Here is a 27073-nt window from a genome sequence, read left to right on the forward strand (position 1 = left end):
GGGGGAGGCGCCGGCCCTTTCCAGCAGCTTGGGCTGTGTTTTTTTAGTGTAAAGGAGCTATAGGTTGATCATATAGGCTTGTTCGGTGCTATTCATCACCCACCCACCCCCACCTCTGCAGCCAGTCAGGCTTTTACAGCTTATTTAGTAGCAGAAAACTGTGTTTCTGAACTCCCCAGCACTTCCCTGTCTTTCTGGGGCTGGGCATCGCGCTCTGGATCACTTCAAATAACCCAAAAAGGAGAGAGCAGAGGACAGGATTTTCCCCACAGATATTCAAGAAAGAAACACTAAAGCCAGAGACCGTGTGACGAAAACATGAGTTAGGTGGACAAAGCTCTTGCAGCTCCTCCAGCAGGAGCACAAGACGAGCCAAGCTCTCTAAATATTGAAGCCAATATCTGCGGCTTTCACAGCCACGGTACCCTTGGGATCCCTTTGAACCTTTCCCCTCCTAGTTTACCACGTTATCCATCCTGATCTTTTGAAACATGCCCCGTCTTGCAGCATCTGGGAGCATCCATCTTTCGCTCCCTATGTGTGAGCTTTGCTTTCCAACACCTTCCACCTCTGTGCACACGCTGGCTTTGTGCACATCTTTGGCTCTGTTTGAGGAAAGAAAAGAAATCCATAGGAACACGAGACTAATAAGATCCAGCACCTGCAGCGATTATTCCTTCTGGCAGTGAACTTTCTAATCCTCAGCTCTCCCAGGAAAGTGAGACGTCCTGTGAATATTACTGAGGGGCAAGTGAGGTCGGTGTTGTTTGGGCTCAGGTGGAGACCACATGGCTTAGTCGCAACAACCTCATCAGTTCATATTATAGTCCCTGCAGAAGAAGAATCTGGGGATGCTCAGATCAGCATAGCATGTGCAGAAATCTATACTGATTGCTTAGTACCTTAAACGGGACAGAATCTCACAGAATTGAGGGATGTGTAGATACAAACAGCAGAAAGTGGGTGTAAAAGCATTTCTCACCCCCAGCGAGCTTGCTGCCCCGCTCCAGTTCACATCCGTCCCTGCCAAGAAGGGCCCTGGGCTTTGTTATCAATGTACAAAATGCAGTAGAAATGTTTTCCGAGAGCTGTAGGAAAGGTGAGCCTAGAAAATTACCTAGGGTAAACACATATAACTAGACAACCATGAAATGTGCATTACATGCTGGCTTCCAAGAGCTCAGTTTGCAGGAGAATCAAATTAAAATGTTTAGAAAGGAACATTTCCACCACAAAAAGCAAAGACCTTTCCAATGGCTTCTTTCTTTGTGCTCCTCTGGAATTTATTTGTTTTTCAAGTGGGGCTGGATGGAAAGGCCACTCTGAACCAAGGAAGCTGCTTCCCAACTCCACAAAGCATGGGGGATATGGAATACGAGTGAGGTTTTTGCAGCTCTTGGCCCCAAACCAAGCATGTGACACTCTAAAAATGTTCATATCCTGACGGTGCAATTCGTGTCCCTTCTACTGTATGTTCCTCAAACAGGAAATTTCTCTATCACAGCTACAGAGAGAAAAACTCCTTCCTTATCCTGTAATAAAATCTGTGCCATAGTAATTTCTCTGCTGTGATAGATATTGTCCCTGTATAAATGCGCTATACAACCTTTTATATCACTTTTCAACAGACGACATCAAGTGAAGGAGGCAAATGTCTTGATTTCGATTTGCAAGAGGAGAAACAGCAGCACACACGTGACGTACAGCTACCAAGCTTTTAAAAGCGTTTCACATCCATCATAGAAAGTGTGTGCCTAATTGTCTGAAAAACTGGGTCTTTAGATCCTAGTGATAGCGTTTGGTACCTGCTTGCGTGGTTCCCCACCAGCAGAGCACGTTCAAACTGCGATAAATCCTGTTTCTCTCTTCATTCTAGGTAGCTCACTGCTGGTCTACAATACTCCAGCCCACACAGAAGCTTCCTCGCGTCTTGCCACCAAAGAAGGTCAGTCTTTGCATATACGCGTCCTGGCTCTCGTGGTGCTTTTGATTGGGTTCAAACCAGACCTTTTAGAGAATATCCTCAGCATGACAATGCTCTGATCTTCTATGCATGCTCAGCATGGTTAACACAGAATAATTCACAACTTGCAGCCCTATCCATGCTGAAAATCACGTATCTGCTTGTCCAGCCAACAGTGTGGCATAAAATGTGCATCTGTCATTTCCACATTTACGTATTACGGAGCTGATGAACGGATGGAATATTTTCTGTTCTTTATATGAAACAGTTTTAAATCTCAGATATGTAGCAAGGACTGAGACACTATTTCTTTCTGAGTCGCTAGTTGAAAGGATAAAATTCTCTCAGAATAAATTCCATTAGAGAAAAAAGGCCGCTCAGGTCTTCCAAAACCATTCACAAACCTGTCAGCTGGTTTCAACCAGCAAGGAAGGCCAAGTGTATCTTTTTGACACATTCATTTTGGAACATTTTTGTTTGCTTTTTCAAATAACCCCACATTTTTAACGTCTGGCTGCTTCATCGACTAGGGCTACTTCTTTCTCGTTGTGCCATGCTGCGTTTCGTCTCCAACATCTGTCTCGCACCCTGGACACAATATTGATGTTGGTTTTTGTACAGCGGATTGTTTTACCCAGCATACAACCATCCACTTGAGCTGTCTGCTCCCCGGCACGCTCTTCTCTCTATAGGAGACAGGCACTCATTGATAAAACATCCCATATTAGAGACAAAGCCATTCAGGCTTTTCTGTGACTATTTGGTTGCTAAGTCATCTATTTAAAATCAATAACAATGAGGCTTGCTCTCAGTTGAATAAAACAGACACACGCACACGTGTCCCTCCACAATTTCCCCCACAAACACACACGCACAGCCAAGATTGCTCTTTCTGTCTCCAGCCAGGTGGTTGCTAAAAATAAAGGGAAGAAAGCTGCGATTTTTTTGTATTAGAGAGAAGTGTAGTCCTCTGAATGTTTTATACCCTTTATCCTTGGGCCTCGAGTCGCTGGGGCTGAAAGAAATTCGCAAACAATGTTCTTCCCCCTCCAGTTTTACTGCCCTCCGGTGTGTTTCTTTAGTGCAGCTGACAGAAGTTTGCATTTGATTTCTGTCAGCTGGGCGTTTTTAACTTTCCATGGTGCTTTCATCCCGTGTCCATAAAGGACTAAACACACCCATGGGATAGTCAAATAAAATATAAGAACTCGCATAGAAATGTTGAAAACCCATCTATTCCTCTTCCATTTCTTCCTCCGACGCATAAATTTCTTCTGCGTTTATTTGATGGCTGAATATTGCTCTAGAATAAACCCACCCCTTCAACCCACAGTAACCGATTCGAATATTATTTGTGAGATAAGGTGATGGGATAAGAGACACGTGAATGTGACAGATAAGGAATTGGGGCAGCGGAGCGAAGCGTCTTGTCCAATATCACAGGAGAAACTTGTAATAAACGTAAAACTCCACTTGGAATTCCTTTTATTCCTGTGAATAAAAACAGACAAACAATTTGTTGTAACCACCTTCCCTTGAGGATTCCGGAGCAGGAGGAGGTGATGAAACAGCACAATACATGTCAGGGGCAGGAAAACAACCTCCTGTTTTCTTCAGTCCTCCTGGAATTTTCCTTGTACATTCTCTAAGATTACATAACTAATGCAAATAACCTGCTTGTGCAAATTCCAGGGAGAAATGCTTGCTTTTTGCATACGCTTACACTATGCCTTATACAAGGTATTCTATCCTCATACTGTAAAAAGGAACTTACGTGGCAAAAGAAAAAGCATATAGAGGAACATATAGTGCTGCTTAGGAGGGTTAAATGAGAGTTAAGTGGCTTTCGGAGCAGACGCAGATACTGTAAATGGTGCCCAAAGCTTTTGGGTTTTGTTCTCAGATATAAAGGTGGAAACCTTGTCGTGTTCAAAGGACTCTTGTTGCCTCAGCTTCTTTGCTTCTCAGCCTCATAAACACTCCAAAGTATGATATTTAGCGTCATTGGTACAAATTGTCTTCGGCTGCCTTTGAGAAACAAATTACTCTAATGAAAATCACCAGTATTTTCTGGCTGGAAAGCAGTTTTCTGGAAAACGAAACGAGGTTGCTCTCATTGCTGAATGGAAAGATTTGTGTCCCACTCCCAGACAATCTGTTCATTTTCCGTGGCTGTTTAGAGCAACAACCGACCCGACGGAGACGTGGGAGAAGAATCTGAGACCACGTTACCTGCCCCAGATTTTAAATTGCTCGCCTTCAGTTAAATAGGTTTCCATGGGGAAATGTAAAGTATATTCACATACCACAACATTTCGGAGGCCAAAGGGCTGTCCCTCAGATGGCTGGGAGCATTCTGGCCTCAGTCCAACACATTTTTAAAGTCCGTGCTTAGTTTTAAGCGTGTCGGGGTCCGCCTAACTCGCGTATTTAATATATAAGCCTAAATGCTGTGCAGGATTTGAACCCAAGCAGGGTATGTGTGATCTTGTTGAAATTCAGCACAGCTCTTTATCTCCAACACTGTCCTCTGCGTATATTAGGCCCAACTTAAGGCAATAGAATTAGCTTAGAATAGCGGTAAACCAGCACAAGCCCAAAGTCTCGTAAATCCAACCTAAATTCAAGAAGAACACAGGAAAAACTGATGTGCTATCCACATTTTTCAAAGAAGACATTTCTATGTGAATATGTTAATATGAACGTAGGAGATAAATGTGAAGGGTTTACCCTGTGGCTATTACATGTTTACATTTGCATTATAAAAGCGTGAGGTGAACAACAAGGAAGTTTGTGTATTAGGTGGTTTTGCTTGTATGTTTTGCTTGGTTGTTGGTAAATTTAAGAAGATTAACAGATCCACGAGCTCTGCAGCTCCCACAGGGTGGTTTCCTGTGGTTTCGTACCCATGTTCATTGTAAGCCCTTAGGGAAGATTTTCCTGATGTTGGAGCATCAATGAGATCTCTTTCCCTGGTCCCTAACAGGATATGAGTCCGCACAGCCGAGGTTGCAACCCTTCTCCTTTTTCCTTTCGATTGGTAGAAACTCTTTAAATCTCCCCTCTCCCGCTTGTCCAATTCAGTGACAATTTGGGGTGAGAGGCTCACAAGTATTTTTGGGGACTGTGGAGGGGCAAAGAGGCCACGATTCCCACAGGACAAAGTCTCACATTCCTGCACGCAGTTCTTCCCTTGCAAAGGTCTAAAAGGTTGTCATGTGAAAAATATTGACTGGTTTCGGCCACCCCTTCTTTCGAGCGAGTCAGTAAGGCCCCTTGTTCACAGCAAAGGTTAGAAACCCCCCCGCTCTCCGGCAGGTCAGAGAAAAAGCAGTGGCAGCTTTATGCCCTCTTAAGCGTCTGGACACGCTAAACCATTTGTCAATGATATTTGTGTGCCTGGTGATGAAATATCCCATTTTTAGCTCCATGGCGGAAAAAAAAGGGGGAGGCTTTATGGTGCTGCTCTTATTGCGACTGTGTGGCCAAACCAGGAATTTATGATTTCGGGAGAGACAGTAGCGAGTGCTCTTGGATCTTTTTCCTTTTTTTTTTTAATTGTTTTCCTTTGAAATTCCAGAGCTGGTGTTTTGTCTGCTTTCTCCATGACCCTCTTCGCAGGCAGGCGTGTGTTTTTTCACCAGAAAAAACTGGAAACAAAGAATCGTTGTCTTGAAGCTGTAGCAGGCAGGAAACCCAACTCACAAGGGATCACCCCGAGCCAGCGCTGTCCCAGAGCAGACTCCAGTTCTCTGAATTCAACCTGACAGCTTGTCTGGAGCACTTTCTAAGTAACCATTATCCTTCCTTTTCTCCCAGCAAAAAGAGCTATTATTTTTTTGCCTAGGGTGCACTGCGAGCGCTGTTATTGCACATGTGTGGGGGTTACACGTTTGCTGTGTAACCCGCGGAAAACTCTTGGAAGCGCTTCGGCTGTTTCCCGAGCCGAGAGCAAATTTCTTTTTCTGATAACGAGTTAAATGGGCAAAGGCTGTAAAAACGCCGGCTGCAATGCCTGCGCATGTGTGTCTTCCCTTCCCTTTTCTCTCCCGTGTGTATTGCTGCGTCTGGCTTTTTTCTTTCTCCATGAATGTGCGTTTCTTCTTCTCTACTTCTGCTTCTGCATTTGTGTATTTTCCAACAAATGCAAGCTGCAAGTTGGGTTTTACTTCCCCGTGTGCTGGGGGTCAAATATGCACAGTGCTGTCTGCATAGTTGTGCACGTCGTGTGTGTGTTTTGGATGAACGCGTAGGAAGGGAGCTTAGAAATGCACTTTTCAGAATGTGCAACTGTGCGTCTGCGCTTTCGCTGCTCACGTCCCCGGCCCCGTGTAGCTCAGGAACGCGTAGGTCGGCTGGAAAGTGGCTGCTTTTCAAAGCCGGCCCTGGGAAGGGATTCTCAGGGTACATACTTGTGTCTTCACGCGCTGTGCATTGGGACTTCTGCCGCTGCTATTCCAAAAAAAAACCAGCAGCAACAGCAACAAAAAATTCTCATTGCTTCCTCCTTTTCTTCATAATGTGTCTTTGTAAGTGTTGCGCAGGGTAACTCAGACGTGCATCAGGAAGTTGCACCGCTTGCACGGCTCGGGGATGTTTTTCCAGCCAGACTCGCTCGACTGGGGGCTGTCGCCAATAGCTCAAAGCAAACAGGGAGTTTAATCCAAGCTCTGAATGCCAGAGGCCTCCTCTGCTCCAGGCTCTGGAGCTTCTTCGTGTCCCCCTGCAACAAGCAGGTTCAGCCACGGTACTTTAATCCAACGCTGGGTCTAGAATAGGAGTTAAATGGGAAAAGTTTGATCGCTTTGATCTGTATTTTCTTAAGGGTAGTGGTGCATAATCGGGCTCTCAGCTGCTTTCAGAGATTCCCCGGGTTAAACCTGTTCTTCACATCCATGCTCTGCAATAGATTCCTTGTGTAAACCCAGCAGTCAGTCCCTTCTCACCGGCTTTGTGTTGAATTCAGGTCAAAACCCAGCTCTATTCCAAGCTTGGATTTTCCTCTCTGTGTCAGTTCCCCATCTGTAATAGCAATGCAGAGATATTTGATAATATTTATTTTAATAATTGTGAAATAATCAAATAGTCTGATAATGTAGAATACAAGTTATTTTGAAATTATTCTGCGCTCAGCTAGTTGCTTCCTCTTAGTGGAAAGACTTAGAATTACTTAATTCCACATGCACTGCCTGTGCTGGTGATTCTTTAGCATAAGGAGCGAGACATCGTGGTCTTGAAGGAGAAACAAATAAGTTTGGTGCTTGAAGGCGCTGGAAAATCTCATGTAATCATGAGAACAGTCCCAGAAACACTGGTCGTGAATGACATACAGCACGACATGTGGCAAACGTGCTAAACAATCGTTTCAATTAGCAGAAATAGTCAATTGAAAAGTATTGAATTCCAAAGCAAAAGGTGCTGTGGGTGAGATTTCGAGGCCTCGGTGCACAGTTATGGTATCCAGAACCTTCACAGCTTTGTGCAGAGAAATGCTGTATCTAAGCAAATCTGCTGCTGAGGTTGGGAGGCTTTGCACCGTATGTATTGAGCATTTAGTATATACACTTGGAGCCAGCGTGGGCCTGGGAAGAACCATGCAGACTCCACAACCTTTATGTTTGCTGCCATAGCTTAAAACAATGCGTCTAATGTTTCTAGGAGGAGCCGAAGGTGTTTTTGGCTTCCTTGCCCCTCCAGAAACCCACAGTCTGGATTTCTTCTCTCCAACTGGCCTCAAACACAACCCCAGCTCTCCAACGCGCCCTCCAGGAGGCTGAAGGATGGGAGCGCGGGCTGGGGGCAGCTTGGCAGGCCCTGCTCGCACGTTTGCTCTGCAGCAGCCGTGCTTTTTGTCCCCATGCGCCTCCGTTGGGACCGTTCCAAGACACCAGAGTGGTGCCAGCGCTCGCCACCACACGCAGCCTCACTTGGCGAGGGAAAGCGGTGAGGTCCTGTGCCCGCCCGTCTATAAAGTAGTTGCCGCAAAATAGACCCCAAGTGACCACTTAGATTAATCACGAGTCCGGATCCCCTAGGACACCTGGTTCTGCTTTCCCCATTTAGTGAAACTAATTTAAATTCCAGCCACCCAGCCAGGATCCGTTCTTCCTACTGAAGCAGGAGGACGCGTTGCAAAAACCAGACTGCGTTCTGCACGGAGAACCCTATGGATCCCATAGCCCGCTTTAAACTTGCAGCCTTCTCCTTCCCCTGATGTGCTTCATTTAAGTCTGTAAGGCCAAGTGCTGTCTGGAAATACAGTTCCTGTGCTGCCTAAGCAAATAAGACGGGGTATTCTGGAGCAATTCCTTCTGTATTTTAGGTCTGGGAGGTTTTCTGTCATGTGAACTGGTGTCATTCAATGTTTTTTTGTAAAGCACCACAAGATGCTTTGGTAAGGGATCCAACAGACGATGGCAAAATGACTGCAGCCCATTGCTCACTTGAACCCCCCCCCTCCTTCTCCTTGTCCTCTCAAGCTTTAAGATCTATAAAGCACCATTTAAAAAAAGAAAAAAAAAGAACTTTTAAAAGCTTATCAGAGAGGGTTTGCTCTCTAATACATCATATCTTAAACACAGGTTCCCTAATGGCTTGTTCGTTGGGCTGCATTTGAGCTGAAGGACTGCGAGGCAGCTGGGATGCTCTTCAGTGGGGATTTTAAGCTCGATTTCCTAGGGAAATGGGTCTGTGTGTGTCTGTCCATCTGCCCCCAGCCATATTTGAGCCTGTTTAGACTAAATACGATCCGGAGGTAGGTGGAACAGGAGTGAAGTGACGCCCAAGCTGTGGGTTGAGGAGGGGGTGTTTGTAAAGGGGAGGTGGTTTTAAGCCTTTTTTCAGCCTTCCGCAGGCTGTTTCACCACTGCATTATTTCTGATTTACACCTGATTCCAAACGAACTAATAGATTTTGAAAGGAGACTTGCACAGCAGAGGATGAGAACTTCCAAACGGCACAGAGGGTGGTGAGGTAGGAGCCAAGGGAGATTTGGGGTGAGAAAGCATAGACCGAGGTTAGAAAGGGTCTGGAGACCAATTCTACGCGGCCTTTTCCACTCAGGCTGATTTCTGGGAAAGCCACTCCATCTGGAAAAGGCAGCGAAAGCCTGAGGAAAGTGCGTTTATGCAGATAAATACATAAAATTATATTTAACCTCCTTCTAGGCGCGCCGTGAGTGTGAATGTTTGCAAAGCTGTGAGATCCTTACTTGAAAGGTGCTATGAAAGTGCAAAGCGTTATTAATATCCTTTACCTTCCTCATAATAGAGTACGCATTCATTCTGGGGAATTTCTGGACATAAACCAGACAGCTGCAGAATGACATTTCTTGAAAGCATCTATGATTTATTTTCTGCTCTTTAATTCCATTTTGTATTGAACACACATTTGTCATAGGACTGTTGTTCCTTTTAAGTCTAAACCAGACTTGGGGACCTGCTCCCGAGCTGGTATAAATTTGCCCCTCAATTTGCTGCAGCTCTTTGCTGATTTACACCAGGAGGGGACCTCTGCCCAAGTCTTTTAATTGAATTTCCATCGCGCGGTGAGTTTTGGTGTAAAATCCGAGCGGTTTAAATGGCAGATAAGACCCTCCCTGTAACCAACCGTCTGTCTGGGGTTCTGCGGGATGTCTCCGAGCCGCTGGGTGTCAGGTCCTGGGAACGATATTGTTTTTGCAGAAACTCGAGTCTCTGGATAGGTTCCCTGGCTCTGCCTTTTCCATTTGGTTTTAAACACGTTCAGCTTTAGAGCCTGGGCCTGGGAGGCAGGAACGCTGCTGTGGTTCCTTCACGTTGCATGGATTTTTGTGAAAACTAAACAAAAATAGCTTAGTGGACTGGGATGGGTTTTTTTTGAGGAGAGCCAGGGTTGGAAACTTGCACTAGCCGAGTGAATATGTTATTTCAATAGCAATGCCTGTATAGCTAACTGTGGTATATAAACCTTCTTACCATTGCAAAACTATACTCAAAGTCTCATCCTAACAACACAAGTGCGGCCGTCCCTATATGTGACCACACTTCGTAATCCAGCCTACATAGGGGAAACTGAGGCAAAGGGACTCATGTGAGGTTGCTAAACCTTCATTAAACCTCGGCTCTGAGTCACAAGCTGAACTTTTATGTCCTAAAACGTGCACTAAAAAAAAACCCATTCACAGAGGTTTTGAACGATAGTTTTGACCAGGTTTAGCTCAACTTAGCTGGAGAACCAAGCCTTGATCCTGGAAAACCCAAGCAGCCGTAGCAATACACATCTGATTGTAATAGCGTCACTTTTTGGTTAAAACCCCCTCAGTATATGCATTTTACACTCTTGCTGTGACACTGTGAGCCAAGCAGGCTCTTCCTCTGTGACAGAGTTCCACATCTGGAGGAGGAGGATCATCCATCCAGATGACGGCCCGCTTGTTTACTCAAAACATGCAGATGCATCTGAAGCAGCCAACCCATCTGTGCTGGTTCATTCACAGTTATCTGACCCAAAAGAATCAGAGAAAACTGCAATTTTTTCAACGAGTTCTGCTACTTTTTGAAAAGGATTTTTTTCGCCAATTTGAAAAGAATTTTTCTTTTGGCCAATTAATTGTTACCTTGCTTTTTAACAGGATCACCACGGAGGTGACATTTCCATTAAAATTGCCTAAGGGCAAAACTGTTTCGGACTGAGCTCACCAAAATGTCCATTAGCATCTCGATCAGTGGAAATGTCTGAAGTTTTGCCTCTCTCAATGCAGAGCTCTTGTTTCTTTTTTTCCCAACTCTTTCCCCAAACATTGCTCTGGTAGCTCTAGCTGTGATACTTCTGAAGGACATCCCAGGGGAGAAATGAAAGTCAGCGACAGGCTGCAGAGAGGACATGGGAAAAGCCAGCGGTCGTTTCAGATCTCGTCCCTGCTCAGATGAAGTTGGGATTTGCATCATGCATTTCCAGCGAGGAAACTGCCGCCGATGCAAAGAGCAGATTATTTAAAACGATGACAACTGCTGAGGGCTGAGCTTGAGGATGAAGTTCCCCTGTGAGACAGTTTCCAGCCCAGCCATGGGAAGGGGGACAGGGCTCTATTTTGGGGACAGCGTGGCCAGGGATTCCACCTCCTGTTTTCAGAGATGCCCCATCGCGCTCTTTGTACCCGCCTGAAACCGTAGCGGCTTGTTTTTCAGTCTGATCTATTTGCAGTTGGGTTTGCGGTTTCTCGTAGAAAAGGAGAAAAAACACCAATAACTAAAATAAAAGCAAGCGGATTACACGAGCTCCATTTTCCCCCGTTCCCCTCTCTTCCCTCCTCCTCTCTTCCCCTCCCCTTCGCTCTCCCATCCCTTCTCTGTTTTCCTTTTCATGCCAATAACTCCAAGGCTGTAATTTCAAAGCTGCAGCGGCTTTCCCAGCGCCGGGAGGAATGTGCAAGTGCCCGGGATGTTTCCGCAGGAGGGGAATTTTGAATTTCACTGGCTGCTTTTCCCCCTTCTTCCCCCCTGTTTAAAATCACCTCTTTATTGTGCATGTCAAGTCACTGGCCTCCCTGGGTTTAAAAGTTGCCTTTTGTTTTCTGTGAAACAACAAAAGGGTTATTCCATCCTCCTTTTCTGCCCGTGGTCTTCTGTCATGTTTGGGGGTCTCTTTTTGGATGGGATAAGTTGAACTCCAAGCACCATTGAGTGCCACTTCATGATCAGAAGGTGTCAGGCTCAAGTGTTGCCCAAAAAGCGAGTCCCAACACTGTATTTACAGCCTCCGTGAGGGGCCCAAGGGAGTATAGGACATATGGGAGAGAAAAAAAAAAGAGATATACATAATATCAAGCTAGATACAAAGCCCGATTCTGTTCAAAACATGGATGTAAACTAGAATGGAAGTGAAGTTACCACAAAAGACAGAAAATTGATAAAATACCTGCACAAGATTTTTTCTTGCGTCCTCTGCATATTTTCATTTTACAGTGAAATGTTTGATTTCCAGCGAAATCTCTGAATTTTATAGGGCCATTTCAAAACTCTCAGCTCTTAGGATTAGAAAACCTTTCCCATCCCTGTTATTCAGGTTCAATGTATCTTGTCTTGTTGTCTGTTCATTGCTCCTCTTCTGTTCTAGTACATTAAAGACCTTTTCCTGGTTTTACAGGCCCTCCCGTTGCAGGGACGCAAAATGTGAATAAGACAACCGAACAGCAACGGCCCCAGCCAGGTAACTCTTGCTTTTGTCCCCACTGCATTCGCTAAATCATTAGATTTGCGCTAGATTGGGTGACTTACACATGTCAGCTGTGGGCACAGGACAAACACGCAGTGCTGTTTCCTGCTTTGCGCAGCTGCTTTCTTGCCCTTCATTTTTTTTAAGGGGTTGGTTCTTTTGGCATCGATTCAATCCACAAGCAAATGCTATAGATCCAAATCACCAAAACTGGCGAGAGGCAAAGGAGAAGTGTAGAGATTAGGGCTGAGGAGGCCCCACAAAAAGGGAAGGAATTCATTCCTAAGAAATGTGTTGTGGGGTGTTCAAGAAACACTCAGCCTCATCGGAGCCAGGGACAAAACTCCTGTTACTCCCGTTGTTCTAACGCTCCAGGGATCGAGAGCTGGGTGAACATTCCCTTCACCTCAGAGGGACACAAGTGAATGTGAAAACCTCGTCTGCTGTCCAGCTCCTTTTTATTAGGAGAAATAAATGTGCTTCTGATTTGTTACTGCTCTACTATCCCACGATCCTTTTTTTTTTCACGTTTCATGTTTTCTGGTTGACACATAAGTGTAGGGTATGTCCAAGAAGATTATGATCTTTGAAAGCAGGCGAGTCTGAAACCAATGGCCGAACCACTGTGCCAGTTCAGATTCCATAAATAATTGATGGTTGTTTACTAAAAAAGAAAGAAGGAACACATTGAGTCTGTTCCAGGCCCTGGAGAAGGAGCACTATGAGGAAAGAAAGAAAGTGAAAATTTGAACTGGTTTCTAGAAATAGCGAACTGTTGTTTCTTTTTGATGAAACATTTTTAAGTATCTCTCGTTGGGTGTTTTTTGCAGATCCCTATCAAATCCTGGGGCCCACTAGCAGCCGTCTTGCCAATCCAGGTGAGTTCATCTTTAAATGTCACCTATCAAAGGGGTTTGTTTTCCTTCTGATGTACTTTTCCTTCTGATCCACCACTCCAGTCTGTGTGGGATGAGCAGCTGTGGGAGCTGTGCTCTCCAAATCCTTACAGAAAAGTGAGGAAAATGCTGCGACATCACCTTTGTCAGGACAAAATCACCATCCTCAATGTTCTTACCCCAAACCAGTGCTCCCTAAGAACAGTTTTATAGGGAACTTAAACGCTGGTCTGTCAGATTTGCAGTGCAGGTCGGTCTTTCACTGTCTGCCATGGACCAGCTCAATGGAAGGCACAAAACATCTCCAAAAGTCACAGTCAATGAGTGTCCCTAGCAGGTCATCTGCAGAAAACAAACCCTGACTTTGGGAAATAACATCAGGAGCAAATCTTGCTTGAGCTAAACTAACTTGTATATCAATACATTGAATTCTTACAAGGAAACGTTCTCATAAGGATCTTTATTGTTAACGTAAACATACTGAATAAAACTAGGAGTCATCTAGGCTAGGGAAGAAATAATCTCCCGTAACTCAGATCAGCACGCTGGAAAGAAAACTGTAGGTATCCAAAACAATATACATGGTGAACAGTAAATAATTGAGAGCTGAAATATACCGTGTTAACTAGTCAGTGAAAAATTCTGGAGAACAGTATGCTCAGGAAAAAGCCTGTTTATGAATAGCCTGAAGATTTTGAGGCCAAAGGCAACCATTACGAAACCTAATCTGACCTCCAGCTCATGAACAGAACAAAGGGCTGACTAACTTGTTTGCTGGGAACCGTTTATCCATCCCTACGCAAGAATTTGTAAGGCCCGAAGGAGCAGTTCCCAGTACAGATCGAGATAGTCCTTCTGTTTCCTGCCTTTGTCTTTGCTTTCGAGCAGGAAACTCCAAGTCATTTCCTTTCCTCTCTGGCTTGCTCCTGGCAGGGAGCGGGCAGATCCAACTGTGGCAATTCCTCCTCGAGCTGCTCTCGGACAGTTCCAACGCCAGCTGCATCACGTGGGAAGGGACCAACGGCGAGTTCAAGATGACGGACCCCGACGAGGTGGCGCGGCGCTGGGGAGAGCGCAAGAGCAAGCCCAACATGAATTACGACAAGCTGAGCCGAGCCCTCCGATACTACTACGACAAGAACATTATGACCAAGGTGCACGGCAAAAGGTATGCCTACAAATTTGACTTTCACGGCATCGCCCAGGCCCTCCAGCCTCATCCCACTGAGTCTTCGATGTACAAGTACCCGTCAGACCTCTCCTACATGCCGTCTTACCATGCCCACCAGCAGAAGGTGAACTTTGTGCCCCCCCATCCTTCTTCCATGCCGGTCACATCATCCAGTTTCTTTGGAGCCGCCTCCCCTTATTGGACCTCCCCTGCGGGAAGCATTTATCCCAACCCCAACGTCCCCCGCCACCCCAATGCCCACGTATCGCCACACTTGGGCAGCTATTACTAGATGCTTTTCTCTTCAAGTGGCCTTGATCAGTCTGACTGGACTTTTGCTTTACTTCTGGGATCTTCATGGGGTTTTTTGGGGCACCCTTAATGGATAATTGTGGCCTTTCTGGGGAAGAATTAAAACTGGATATTGGTTATTCCTGGATCAAACCTTTTACCTTTGTAACTTTGCCTCTTGTGTCTTGAACTGAGAGACGGATGCTTCTTTGGGCCAGTACTCTGCATTTTCTTTGGTTTTTAAGGCTCATGTCCTCTGTAGGGATTGACTATGAAGATCGTTCACCATTACCTGATGAGAGAGGTTTTTAAGGCTTCAAAGGCAAGACTTAGATCCAACTGTGGGTCGTAGGAAAAGACGAAAACATGGGTATTTTCTCACTGTGGAGGGGGTAGGCAATTTGACCATTAAGTGGAGGACTGCAGGGGACCGCAACTGGAATCTTAGCTTTAAAGCAGATGAGGATTTTCACCCAACTGGAAATTAAATATATATATATATTCATATATATATATGTACATGTATATTTTAAGAAGTAAAGGGCATTGAAGGAACTTTTCTAGAGTGTACAGCTTCATTAGACTCTGTATTAACTCCAGAAACATCAGAAGCCAGAACAAAACGTAACTTTATGTCAAGCACAGACATTCCTTGAGAGCAAAAGTGAAGTAAAATACATGACAGTGGGTCCCTGGGCTCTGCCAGAGTCTGAGGGGTCACCAAATGCTACCGATTCGCGAACGCTGTGCGTTTGTCAGACCGTCATCCAAAGGGTCAACAAGTCAGAAGGCAATTTACTGTATAAATTATGCAGAGTTATTTTTCCCTATATCTCACAGTTTTAGAATAAAGATGAAATGAAACGAGTTGACCTCGGTCACAAATGCAGGTTTGTTTTTTTTACTATCAGCTCAGTTGTTTGTGGGTTGTTGTTTTGTTGTTTTAATGTAATTTGTACATCTTTTCAATCTGTACATTTGGGCTGTAGCTTTGTACTTTTTGCTAGAAAAAAGAAAAAAAGTAAAAAAAAAGAGACGTGAGTAATGTATCTGTTGGAGAAAACCCCGGTCCTGCAATCGGATCCATCACTGGCCCTCAAGTTAGCCAGAAACCTTCCAGATTTCCCTGGGTTTGTCTAGAGAAGAGTTTTGTCTTGTATTAGCCTGTCAGAGTTGTCTACAAGTTCACTCCACTTTGCCAACGTTTGCGTTGGAGCTGATTGAAAACACGCACGAGCATTCTAAAGCCACTCTTTCAATATATTGTGATGCTTTTTCACCAAAATCTTGAACTTTGGGAAGATCTTAACCGCTTCGTAGAGAACATTATCAAACGCTTCTCATAACATCTTTTCGAAAACATCTGCTGGGGGTTTTCATTTAAATGTTAACCATATAAAAATTCTCAGCCATCTCTAATTCTGCACATGTTAATTTGATGATCCACAAATGGCGGTTTGGTGCCGTAAACAGAAGGGTAAAACCACAAACATTTGTGTTTTAGAGCAGATGTCTGGGGAAGGAGCGGGGGGGAGATTTACATGTACAACCTATTAGTGAATTCGTATTAAGTGGCAAACAATTAACAGGATCACAAATATCTTGTCTAGATGTAACCTCTGGGACTCCAGGTGGGTGCAAGATTCGGTCCACGCGCATCTGATTGCAGGATGGGAGCCCAAAACCAGAACATTATTAGTCTGCTCATAACTTTAAACAGAAGCACTGATGCCATTATTTAACAAAATGGAAAGAAAAACAGAAAGATCAAGCTAATCAGTTTAGGTCTTAGTGCTTTTGGGGTGTTTCTAAGTAACATTACTGCAATAATCGCAAGATTTAAGTATCGAGAAATTACCCATGGAAATGGGGCTTTTGCTACTATATATATGCAATGTACTTTTTGGGATATTAAAATATATATAATTTTGCAAGTAATCTTGGTGTTTTTTTTAAAAAAAAAATGTATTAAGTGTTACAATGGAACTGTTGTATGAAGAGAATGATGTAAAAAATGTGACCAAATAAATGGTGGTTTTCTTCTTGAAGGCATCACATCGTCCCCGTCTCTCACTGCCCTGCGGATAAAGCACGAACTTCACCTCTAAATTAGATCGGGCTAAAAAAGGAAAGCAAAGCAGCAAAGTGGCAACTTATCATTATAAAATAATATTGACCTCACATTGCAGAAAATGTGTCTGTGGAGCGCGCAGCCTCCCCGCCAGACTTATAAGTGACTTAATCATCATCCCTTTGCTCTTAGGGTGCCCGAGGAGTCATTGCCAGGATGCAGATGTGCAATGCAGGATGTGTGACCAGCCTGCCCACCTTGTTAATGTTTCTCACCTCTCCCCAGAGCCCAGGGAAAGCTCCGGAGCGTTCTTGAGACAGAGCGAGAGGCTGAAATAACAAGCCATGCCAAGGAATCTTCTGATTGTGTCTAAAGGTCAGGCCGAGGTGCTTCCTGGCTTTCTGCAGCCGCACGGTGGGCCGGGGAGATAGCTTGATGTGTGATAAACCCTTAGAAACACACAACTGCCCAAGTACGAGTTTCCTTCCTCTCCACGCAACCTTTTGTTGCTAAGTTGCTAGCACAATAGCTTCCACCAGCTTGATTAGCAAGCCTGGGCTCCAAAAAAGAGCGATGTTAGTGTATTCAAGCCTTCCCTTTGTGTATTCAACCATAGTTGCTCAATTTAGTCATAGAAGTGCGTGTTTTGTTGCTTATCTCTATTGTTTTTTGCTTTAGTGCTCTCCAGATTCATTCTGGCTGCACACCATGGAGTATTTTATTTAAATGCAGCATGCCAGCCCAGCTGCCAGGAAGGAAAATCTGAAGACTGAGGTTGCACAAAACCATCTAAAGGCAGAATCTGAAGGTTATCGGCGTGCAAAGATGGCTTTGATAGCAAACTCTTGAAAAACCAGTTTAAGAAGCATCTTTTTCTGGCTGTCCAGCTTGCAACACCTGGGAGGAGCCCAGGCAAAGGTGGAAGGTGATCAGCAGCATCCACAACTCAGGTCCTTTCAGCATCTTTTCATCCTTCTCTTTGGGGCACCTGCTGAGGTTAATCTTTGCCAGCATCTCCTCTCCCAACCCAGGTTTCTGGGACACATTGAGAGAGAATAAACCAGGAATTTTACAGTGCTAATGCTGCTTTTTGCTTTTCCCAGGAGGACAAGGCAGATGGAATTCAAGTCTTTCAGGCTCAAATCAGAACGTTTCCCAAACAGCTGGTTGGGATCACATGGTTGTGAGCTGTGAGTCAACAGGGACCGCAGAAAGTCTTCTCTGCAGAGAAGTTCAGAACTCAAACCTCACCAGGAAACGCAGATCCCATTGAAATTTGTGGTAATTTAGCTATTAATTTATAGTGAACCAGCATTCACCCAGGATTTCTGTTCTGCTCGCCAAGTTCAAACATTGAATGGGGTCTAGCTTAAATATGCAAAGCTAGAATTAGCTTTACATTTCATCTCCTACAAATAGAAACTGCAGTTTGCATATTAAGTAGAATCGGCGATGTGTCTGCAGTCTCTGAGCTCCGGCTCCTTCAGCTGGGACCTTTGGGACCATTCGTTTCTATTTGAGATGTACCTGCCTCAGTGTCTGCGTATCGGAGGAACCTGGGAAGGGAGAATAAAATGGAATTCTTAGTGCTTAATTACAGACATCTCATTCTAAATCTGCTCTCAATTCTATTTTGAATAAACCTTTTTTAGCCATCTAGAGGACTGAGCTCCGGGCTTAAGCACTTGTTAGATGCTCCATGTTATGAGATGCCAAACCCCTTTAGTGTCAAGCATCTGAGATTATTCCCATCTATAATCCTCATCTGACAGATCCCATCCTCTCTATACACAAGTGGCTTATTGCTTTTATATACCTACCAACTGCATTTCAACCCTGAGGGTGATTTTTTCCAAATAACTGTGAATTTCTAACATGTAACTAACAGTATTGCAGGGGAGAGGGATTTCCCCACGCTAAGACCTTCCCGTTAGCAAAGAGAAGGAAGTATTTCCCATACTACCGCCCAACAAACATACTACGGACCTAATGAGCATTAACTAGGTGGAAAATTTGCTGTAACTCCTGTTGGTGCAAATATTTGATGTGAAGCTGGACTTATCTGGTAATATTTCATATACATTCTTACTGCAAACGACTACACCTGAAGCTTTGTCATAAAAGCATCGATGAACCCAGCTGCTGTTTCCCATCCCTACTGTCAGAAGAAAAGAGCCATCGGTCTGTAAATTCTGGGTTAAAGGAGCCAGCTTCACTTTATTATACTATTACAACTATATATATATATATATATATATATATATCTTTATGGGCTGCTTTGTTGTGCTGATGCATTATTTTTAATGACCCCTGTGAAATTCCACTTTGCTCACAAAGTGGGTTCTCCCATATCAGCCTGAGTGTTGCTGCATTTGGTGTTAATTAGAGCTGTGATCTAGAGACACATGAGGCTCTGTGGTTGATAAATTCACTTCAAAGACACTATTTGTATACTTTTGCACAATACATTTTGCACATTGCGTATATATATTATGATTCTCATCTGTAAAAGCAAAACAGGTTGCAAATAAAGCTCTGGCTTTTCTATTGTATTAGAAAAGAATTGAGACCCCTGACTAAGGTCATACAATATATACATAAATATAATGTAGCTTGTGTGTTAGGATTTTTTCATCTACAGAGGCAGAAATCCCTGTGCATAAAACTCAGATTCTTTTATTATATGAGAAGAGAATTAGAGATCCTTAGCAAAATTCATCTTTTCAGGCTCTGAGAGTAGCAAACTGAACCCACAAAATGAAAGACGAGAAAGAAAAGCAGTTTTAAGGCCACCACAATTATAACCCTCATCAACTCTGCCCCATCAGGCCACAGTGCGGGCAGGTGTGTCCGTGATGAGCAGAAGCGTTTGCAGCTGAGCAGCCACTTCAACCGGTACAAAGAGCTGCAACAAAGGAGCAGGAAGGAGTTTTTGGGCAGGGGCAGTTTTCTTAGAAGAGGAGATATAGCTGCTCCTTATCGAGGAGCGGGCAGGAAAGGATGAATATCTGTATTTTTTGTTTTAACCTATAGGTGCTAAAGGAAGAGAAACACGGGCACTCTGGCATTTTGATGCTCTGTCCTTTCCAGGAACTGCTGCAGACTTTTGCCTGTTTGTTCACTTTCTGCCCCTTGGAGCTGCGGATTCGGTGCTGCATCTCCTCGACCTCCCCTGCTGCTGCCGAGACCTGTGCACGGGCACAAGGAGCCTCCTGTACCGCAGGGCTGTGCTGGCACGTCACGCGTGGGGACAAAGAGCGGTGGTGAGCGCAAGGTCCGTGTCCCACGTGTCTCGTGTGGCTGCTGCAGCAGATTGTGCTGTGAGCGTGGGCAGACCGTACCTGTAACAACCTGAACCCCACCCTGAGGTTTTCTGCCGCCCTCAAGACCTTTAGGACTAATATAACATAGAGTTAAATCCAAACAAGTAGGAGGGGGTTATGTTTAGGATAGGTGCTGCTGAGAACGGTTAGCAACTTGGCTTAAACTTGCAAACTCTTGCAACTTTACAGCTTCCCTTAAAGCTCCAACTCCTGCAGTTCAGGGCTGAGCAGCAGCTGCAGGCTCTGTAATCACAGGGGTCCGGCACCCCTCACCTTGCTGGGGGGGCGGGGGGGGGGTGCAAATTTGGGGAGCAGTGCGGGTGCGCGGCGCAGCCGGTAACGGTCGCGTTCCCCGCGCTGAGGCGAGTGGGGACCGAACCCTCTCCTCAGCAGCAGGGTTTGCACCCCCTTTTGTCCCCACGGACCGGGGGGGTGACCCACCCGCGCCTCTCCTGGTGTCCCCGGGCTGTGGGGTGCGCTGAGTTCGCCGGGTGCCAGTGCGGGGGTGGAGAGGCCGGGTCTGCCCGGGGGGGTGGGGACACCTCTGGGCTGCCCTCTTGGGATTTTGGGGAGAATATCCCTGCAGGGATTAAGACTACAGGTCGCTTGGGGGTGATTGCAAAGCGCAGGAGCACTAAGAGATGTAATTAAAGCTTCTAGATGTTATCAAGGTCTATAATGTTTTACAAACATCCTTCGCGCCGGTGTCTGTAATGTCCCGGGAACGATTCTAAGTGGCGGGGGGAGCCTGAGCGGGACAGGCGCTTTCGGGCACTGTTGCAAAACTAACATCGAACTCAAAGCTTTCGCAAGGTGGCCTGTGGTGTTGCTTCTTCTTTGAACAGCTGGGGAAACGGAGGCTTGAAGTTAGAGATGGAATTTAGGTCTCCCCAGCCTCCTGCAGACTCTGCTGAAGGTGCTTTAGATGCCGCTGCAGACTTAATTTGTACAGCCCCCGACCCTCTGCTTCCACATCACCTCTGAATCCATCACAAGTGAATTAAAGTCTCCCAACGCTTCTGTGGAGTAACTAAATATATCCAGCTAGCAGAACTCGTGCCAAGAAAATAAGTCGCTGAACGCGTTAAACTTGGCGTAATAAAATAAGGAACGGCCCCAATAAATTTTTGCTTTGCGCTTTCAGGGTCGGCGCGGTTTGCGGAGCCAAGTTGAAGTTCAGGGCTGGTGCCTGCGCGGAACGGGGGCCGGGGGGCGGCCCATCTGCAGGGAGGGGCTGCCACCCAGCGGCCGCACCGCGGAACACACTCGGAGATCTCTGACAGCCCCCCAGCCTGCTTCTGTTGGGTTGTCACAACACAATAAGGCTGTAAATTTGTCCATGCAGGGCTTGCTTGGGATGTGGTCACCCAGGAGAGCAAGGGCTTTGATACTTTCTGCACTTAAACTTGACTGGCAGCATGCAAATCGAGGTGCGAAGTGAGATTGTCTCATTTCCAGCCCCCCCTTGCTTGCCCGTCTCCCCCGGACAGGGAGGATTTATGTCTGTCTTGTGCAACAAGTGAGTTTCTTCAAGTTGTAAGAAGCTTCCCCAGGCAGATGCTTCCACCACAGGAATGTCAGCTTGGCCTCAGGAAACACATTGTGTGTTGGAGCAGCTGTGGAGAGAGGGCTTTAACCTTCCTCTTGTTCCAGTGACATTGTCACAGGGTTATATGTGATTTAGGGCCCGTGATGGTGTTGTCATGGTGGTTCCCCAGGCTGCAGCAAGAAGCCGTAAGTGCAGATTCACCAGAAGGCTCAGGAACTTGCTCGGCTTCCCCCATCCCTGCCGTGGCACGGGCTCTGCTCACGTTCCTCCCCTTGTGCTGCGGTTTCTCCCCGCTTGTGCGAGCAACAGGAATGGGGCCAGCACCATGACAGTTGAAGGGGGGCAAAATAAAAAGGGAGGGGGCAATAAAGGCTCTTCCCAGCTGAATTGGCAGGAGTCTAACCACATCAGTTGGCTGCCTGGGGAAAGAGGATGTGACACCTCGGCTGCTCCCGTCTGTGTCAGGGCTTTGCATGCTACTGACTTGTTTCTGGGTGAGCAGTTGAGTTTACAAGGCAGCAGAAGTGATGTGGGCAGTGCTCTGCCACATCCCAACAATGCAAGTCCCTAGGACTATCTAAACTGTGTGCTGGGGTTTGTTTTCTTTATTACTATTATTTAGGGGTGTCTTTTTACCAGTTACTACCAAGGAGTGTGTGGAGACAGCTAACTAGCACATGTAAAAGCAGTTATTTTAATTCATGGCCCTTTCTCCAGCAGTCAGCAGGACGCCGTATTCATTTACCAGCAGGAGGGTAAATCTATTTCAAAATGATTGAAATATTATGCACAGCTTGAATGAATGTTTAAAATAAATACAGTAGAAGAAACATGTTGTTTGTGAAATGAAAAGATAAATTAAGTTTAGTGCAGACATATTATTCCCAAGCCTAGCTGCTTGGCTTAACGCTTTCACAGCTAAATCCTTTAGGCCTTAATCCAGCAATAAGCACATGGTCTGATTTCTTCTTCTGAAGAGAAAAGACTTTTCCTCCAGTCCTTTCCTTCGTATGGACTGTTGGCCTCGGTGGCATGTGCCACTTTGTAGAAAGGACTAATTGTTGTTGGCAGACTGGATGCTGAAGGAGGGAGAAGAGAACCATGACCCTTGAGAAAAGTGCTGTAGAGACATAGAAATGGAGAGAGTGTCATGGGTAAAGAAACCAGCCTTTGTTTTCCAGTATCGGGCCTGTGGTTCCCTCCAGCCACTTCTGCTCTGCAAGATTACATTTATTTTCATCCTCTTAACTGAACTTTCTTTTAATGGCAGTAGGGGTGACAGCCCCCAAAATAGACTTCCTATGGAGTCTGGCCTGAGTGGCACTGTGTGCGCCGTGCCTCCCGATAACCCTTTTTCCCTGCTCTGGGCTTTTATCTGGCTGGTGACAAACAGCCCCCTCCGGACAGCAAGAGGAAATTCCACTCATTGTTCTCCTGCTGCTGGGCTCTGACTACGGTTCTCTATCTCCTGCTCGGGGCGGGCGCTTCCTGAAGTGACAGTCAGCAGGAGGGTTTCGTTCCCAGATTCCCAGTTAGGTCCCAGTATGATCCCCCTCTAAGCTTGGTAGCTCAGCCACGTCAACGTTGGGTATGTCCCACTTTATTCTCTGCTCGTGCAGTAGCCAGTCTCAACTCTGTAACATCAAAACATGCAAAATAATGTGATTACCCTTATTGCGATCAGCGTAACTAGCTGTTGAGCTGGGTCTAGCTGTTAGAACAGCCTGAACCTCGGGTGATCATCCTTGCGGTGCAATCAACTATCTTCTGTTTGAGTTGTGCCAGTGCTTAGTGCTTTTGGATGTGGAATTGCACCTCTCGTTTCTGCTGTAGAGCCGTAGGGGAAGAGGTTAGAAAACCTGTCATGAACACACAGGCTTAAGATTTTAAGATGGTTTTGCAAGGCCGGTGCCTGGAAGTGCATTATTTGGGGACCCTTTAATCTGTGGGGGATGTACACCACCTCCTGGACAGGCACTGCAGTAGCATTTCATTATCACTACCATCTCAAACCAGCTTCACGTAAAGAAAATAGGAATCTTTCCTGTCACCTCATTGCATAGCTGGGTTTGACACATTTCCTGTTGTTAATAAGGTGAAGAACATCCTTCTACTTAAGGGCATCTTGGTGCATCTCTCCTCCTGGGGTAAGGGATATAACTTGTGAGCCTCGAACACTGGCAGTGCTGCTTTCTAGGAAGTTATACACAGGGCAACTGTACAGGAAGCCTAGAAAGGAAATGGAGTAGCAACTAAGGAAGGGCTGAGCAGCACAGAGCCCGTCAGTTCAGACAAGCCTGGGACTCCTGAGGCTTCATTCCACTTCTCTGCTCCCTCCTGGGTTTCTGTGGATGGCCACTAACCACTCATGGTTTGGGGTTGTTTTTGGGTTTTTATGTGTATGTGCCATTCAAAGTGGAGGAGAATAAAACTGCCCTTCCGAGTTCTGATGCTGTGATGGTTGAGACCGTAAAAATGTTTTTACAGTTGGCAATGCTATTTTGCAAGGTTGCAAAACCAGTACGCTTCAGGTATTGGGCAATATCTGCGAATTACCCTGAAGGTTTCAGCTGGCGGTTCTAGCATTGCGTAGTTCCAGCCATAGTGCAGCTGTTTTTAGGAATTCCAATGTATGACAAGAATAGAACTTTCTGTGCTGACCTTCCCACCTAGGATTGTGCAATGGTGTAACAGTGGTGCATTGAAGACAGGGAAGATGGAGGCAGTTGAGAACTGGCTTTTAAAGTGCTTTAGTGACATAATTGTTTATAACATTGTTCTTTTTACAACACAAGTACGTTAAGTCCCATGTTACAAACAGCAAATCTGAGATACATACTGAAGTGATTTGTTCTGGCCCAACAGAGTCTGTACTACCCTGGGACAAAGATTGGAACACTCTTGGTTCCCAGAGTTTTTTCCATACTCGCGTTATGTCCACTCGCAAAATAACTGCCTTGTCATCATTTGACCGGCTTAATTCTCTCCTCCTTTTAAAACTGGTCAGTCCGGCAGCTTTTAAAAAGGTGCTTCCAATTTACCGCAGTGTTAAAAATAGATGAACTGAGTTACATCACTAGGAAACTTCTTGTTCTGCTTGAAACTTAAATGTCAAAAATCATACCTGGAAAAAGTTCACCACTGTTGAGCTACCGGTGAGCAGAAACGGTTTCCTGTAGGGATGCACATTTTGCTGTGGTGAGATGAACGGTTTGGGACCGAATCTGAAGCCCACTGTTGCAGTTTTGTTTTAACAAGACCTTCATGCTTCAAAGGAAAAGAGAACCGGTGTTTGCGTTGTGGATTTTGTTTGCAGGGCACATCTAGAGCTGGGATTTCCTCTCTTGTCCCAGTGGATTGCTCTTCTGCTGGGTGGGAAGCAATCGATGTGTTCACCTTCCCACTGTGGCTCGCTGTTCTGGAGAGTGATCTCGGATGGTTCCTAATTTCAGCTGGCCAGCTCTTGGGGAATGGAGAGTATCTGAAGAGTGAGACAGGAATAAGCTGCAAAATTCCTCTTCTCCCATAGCGGGTCTCTGCTTTGTCTTGTTTCTTCGCTTTTCGTTTGACTATTTTTCCCTGAAAGGAATCAAAAGCTTTCAGAGGAGAGGAGTTGTATTTCACAGAGTTCTAGATGAAGCACAATGGCACAAGCTTTGCCTTTTCTAGCTTCCTAAGCATGCACCATCCCTTAATGCTCCGTTTCTTCAGAGGCACCAGCTCCAAAGGAAGAAGGAATTGTTTCAAAACGTGTGCGCAGGTGTTCCAGAGCCAGAGTCTGCTTTCATAGAGGACTTTGGCAACCAGAAACATGGATTTTTTCCGAGGTTTGGGCTCCTAAGTCCCTTAGGTTTCTTTAGCTTTGCCTTCTGTCTCCCCTTTTCACGTTCTCATTCCATTTTAATGTGTCTTGAAGTTTCTCTCCATCTTTTCAGGCTTTTTAACAGACTTGTGTACCTCTGGGAACTTAAGTGAGTTGGACATTCCAACGTAGCAGCTTCATAAAATGTCCAATAAGTATAAAAATATAAACTCTATGAAATATGTATATATAGTAGTTAAATAGTGTTCTGGAGATCACTGGTATTCTGTACCTTTTTGATTTGAGGCTTTTGAGAAGATGAATGATGTTTTAGAGTAAAACCAAAACTGTGTTTCTTTTTTCTTTTACTAAGTTGTTAATTCTCTCAAGATCGAATTCATTATGAAATAAAGATACAGTCTGTTGAATAGCTGGAACTACATTTTTGTGTCACTGGCTTCACCAGCTTCTGCCAAGACAAACCCGGGGTTGTCATAACCTTTCTTCTCTTTGGCTTTAGCTTCTTTCTCATTGTAGAGACAGAAGGCGCAGTGGGGAGTCTCCACGGCCACTGTCTTGCTGAAGTTCTGGAAGTCCACTCGGTATTTCCCTTCTTTGGTCTTGGACACAATGGGAGCAAAGCGGTAACCCCAGAGCACCTCCTCTGGGATGTAGGACGTCCTCACTTGACAGGTAGCACTTGTGGCTTCAACAGTGCCATCTAAAAACACCACCAGTTCAAAATCTTGCTGCAGAATGGTTTCTGCGGCCATGTGGAAGAATGGGCTGTTCTTATCGATGATATGATAAATAGTTAATGGGGAAATGAAGAAGAGATTCTCATTGCCAGCGTCAACTATAAATTCGATGTTGACCTGGTCCAAAATGATTGTTTCTCCTTCTGGGGTGATGGTGGTCTTCAGGAGCTTTCCGTAGATGTGGCTCCCAATCAACAGGCTCTTCCTGAGGTTGGCCACCCGGATGAGGAGGCACAGCTTCCCACCACGTTTGCTGATGACAGCATTCTTGCTGAAGGTGATGGTCTTAGCCCGGTTTTTGGACCTTGAGATCTTGGCCAAGATGGCACCGCACATGAAGGAATTGATGATGACCCCCAAGATAGACTGGAAGATGAGCAGGAAAATGGCAGTGGCACATTGTTCTGTGACGCACCTGAAGCCGTAGCCGATGGTCACCTGGGTCTCCAAGGAGAACAGGAAGGCTGAAGTCAGGCCGTTGATGTTGTCCACACAGGGGGTGTGATTTATGGAAGGATTGAATTCTGGAAGATCTTGGTGTATGTACGCCACAACGTACCAGAGGAGCCCAAACAGAAACCAGCTGCCTAAGAACGCTGAAATGAAGATAGTCATTTTGTATCTCCACCTGAGATCCAGGATAGTTGTCCATATATCAATCAAAAAGACAAACCTTGGCTGTCCTACATTGCCAAACTCTATGTTACACCTTCCGTCTTTAGAGACGAGCCTTGCTCTTCGCCGGCTGCGTTCTCTGATGTGGCTGCTAAAGCGTTTCCGGAGGTAGTTGAACATTCCCTCTGCTGATTGTGTTCTGCAGAGTAAGAAATAATGAACATTATGGGTAATGCAGGTTTCATTTATGCCTGCAAGCGAGAAGTAAATCCTGAGGAAGTCTCAAGACACTTGTTTAGGAAAAAGTTACATAATTTGCATATTTTCCCCTCAACTGGTAGAGAAAAGCTCCAGTAGTTACATGAGAAAACTAACAGGTTCTTGCCTAAGGAGCATTCCAGCAAAAAATAATCATTTTGGCTTGCTCGGTAAACTTTAAA

At 45.3% G+C, this 27073-nt stretch overlaps 2 protein-coding genes across 2 annotated transcripts in view; one reads left to right on the forward strand and one right to left on the reverse strand.

Annotated features, from left to right (window-relative positions):
- The window catches only part of FLI1 (Fli-1 proto-oncogene, ETS transcription factor), a 58771-nt gene extending 42204 nt beyond the window's left edge, over positions 1 to 16567 (forward strand). Inside the window, exons 5-8 of the mRNA XM_082070346.1 lie at positions 1877 to 1945; positions 12089 to 12151; positions 12988 to 13035; positions 13987 to 16567. Coding sequence (XP_081926472.1) covers positions 1877 to 1945; positions 12089 to 12151; positions 12988 to 13035; positions 13987 to 14516 — 710 coding nt within the window. The 3' untranslated portion in view covers positions 14517 to 16567. The remainder of the gene's footprint in view (positions 1 to 1876; positions 1946 to 12088; positions 12152 to 12987; positions 13036 to 13986) is intronic.
- A 9130-nt stretch (positions 16568 to 25697) lies between these two features.
- KCNJ1 (potassium inwardly rectifying channel subfamily J member 1) lies at positions 25698 to 26813 on the reverse strand (the record flags this gene model as incomplete). Its single annotated transcript, XM_082070306.1, has 1 exon — positions 25698 to 26813. One exon carries the CDS (start codon positions 26811 to 26813, stop codon positions 25698 to 25700), a length of 1116 nt encoding a protein of 371 aa, XP_081926432.1.
- Between the last annotated feature and the right edge of the window lie 260 nt (positions 26814 to 27073).

The sequence above is a fragment of the Streptopelia decaocto genome (assembly GCF_964273445.1).
Source record: "Streptopelia decaocto genome assembly, chromosome: 21".
Lineage (NCBI taxonomy): Eukaryota > Metazoa > Chordata > Aves > Columbiformes > Columbidae > Streptopelia > Streptopelia decaocto.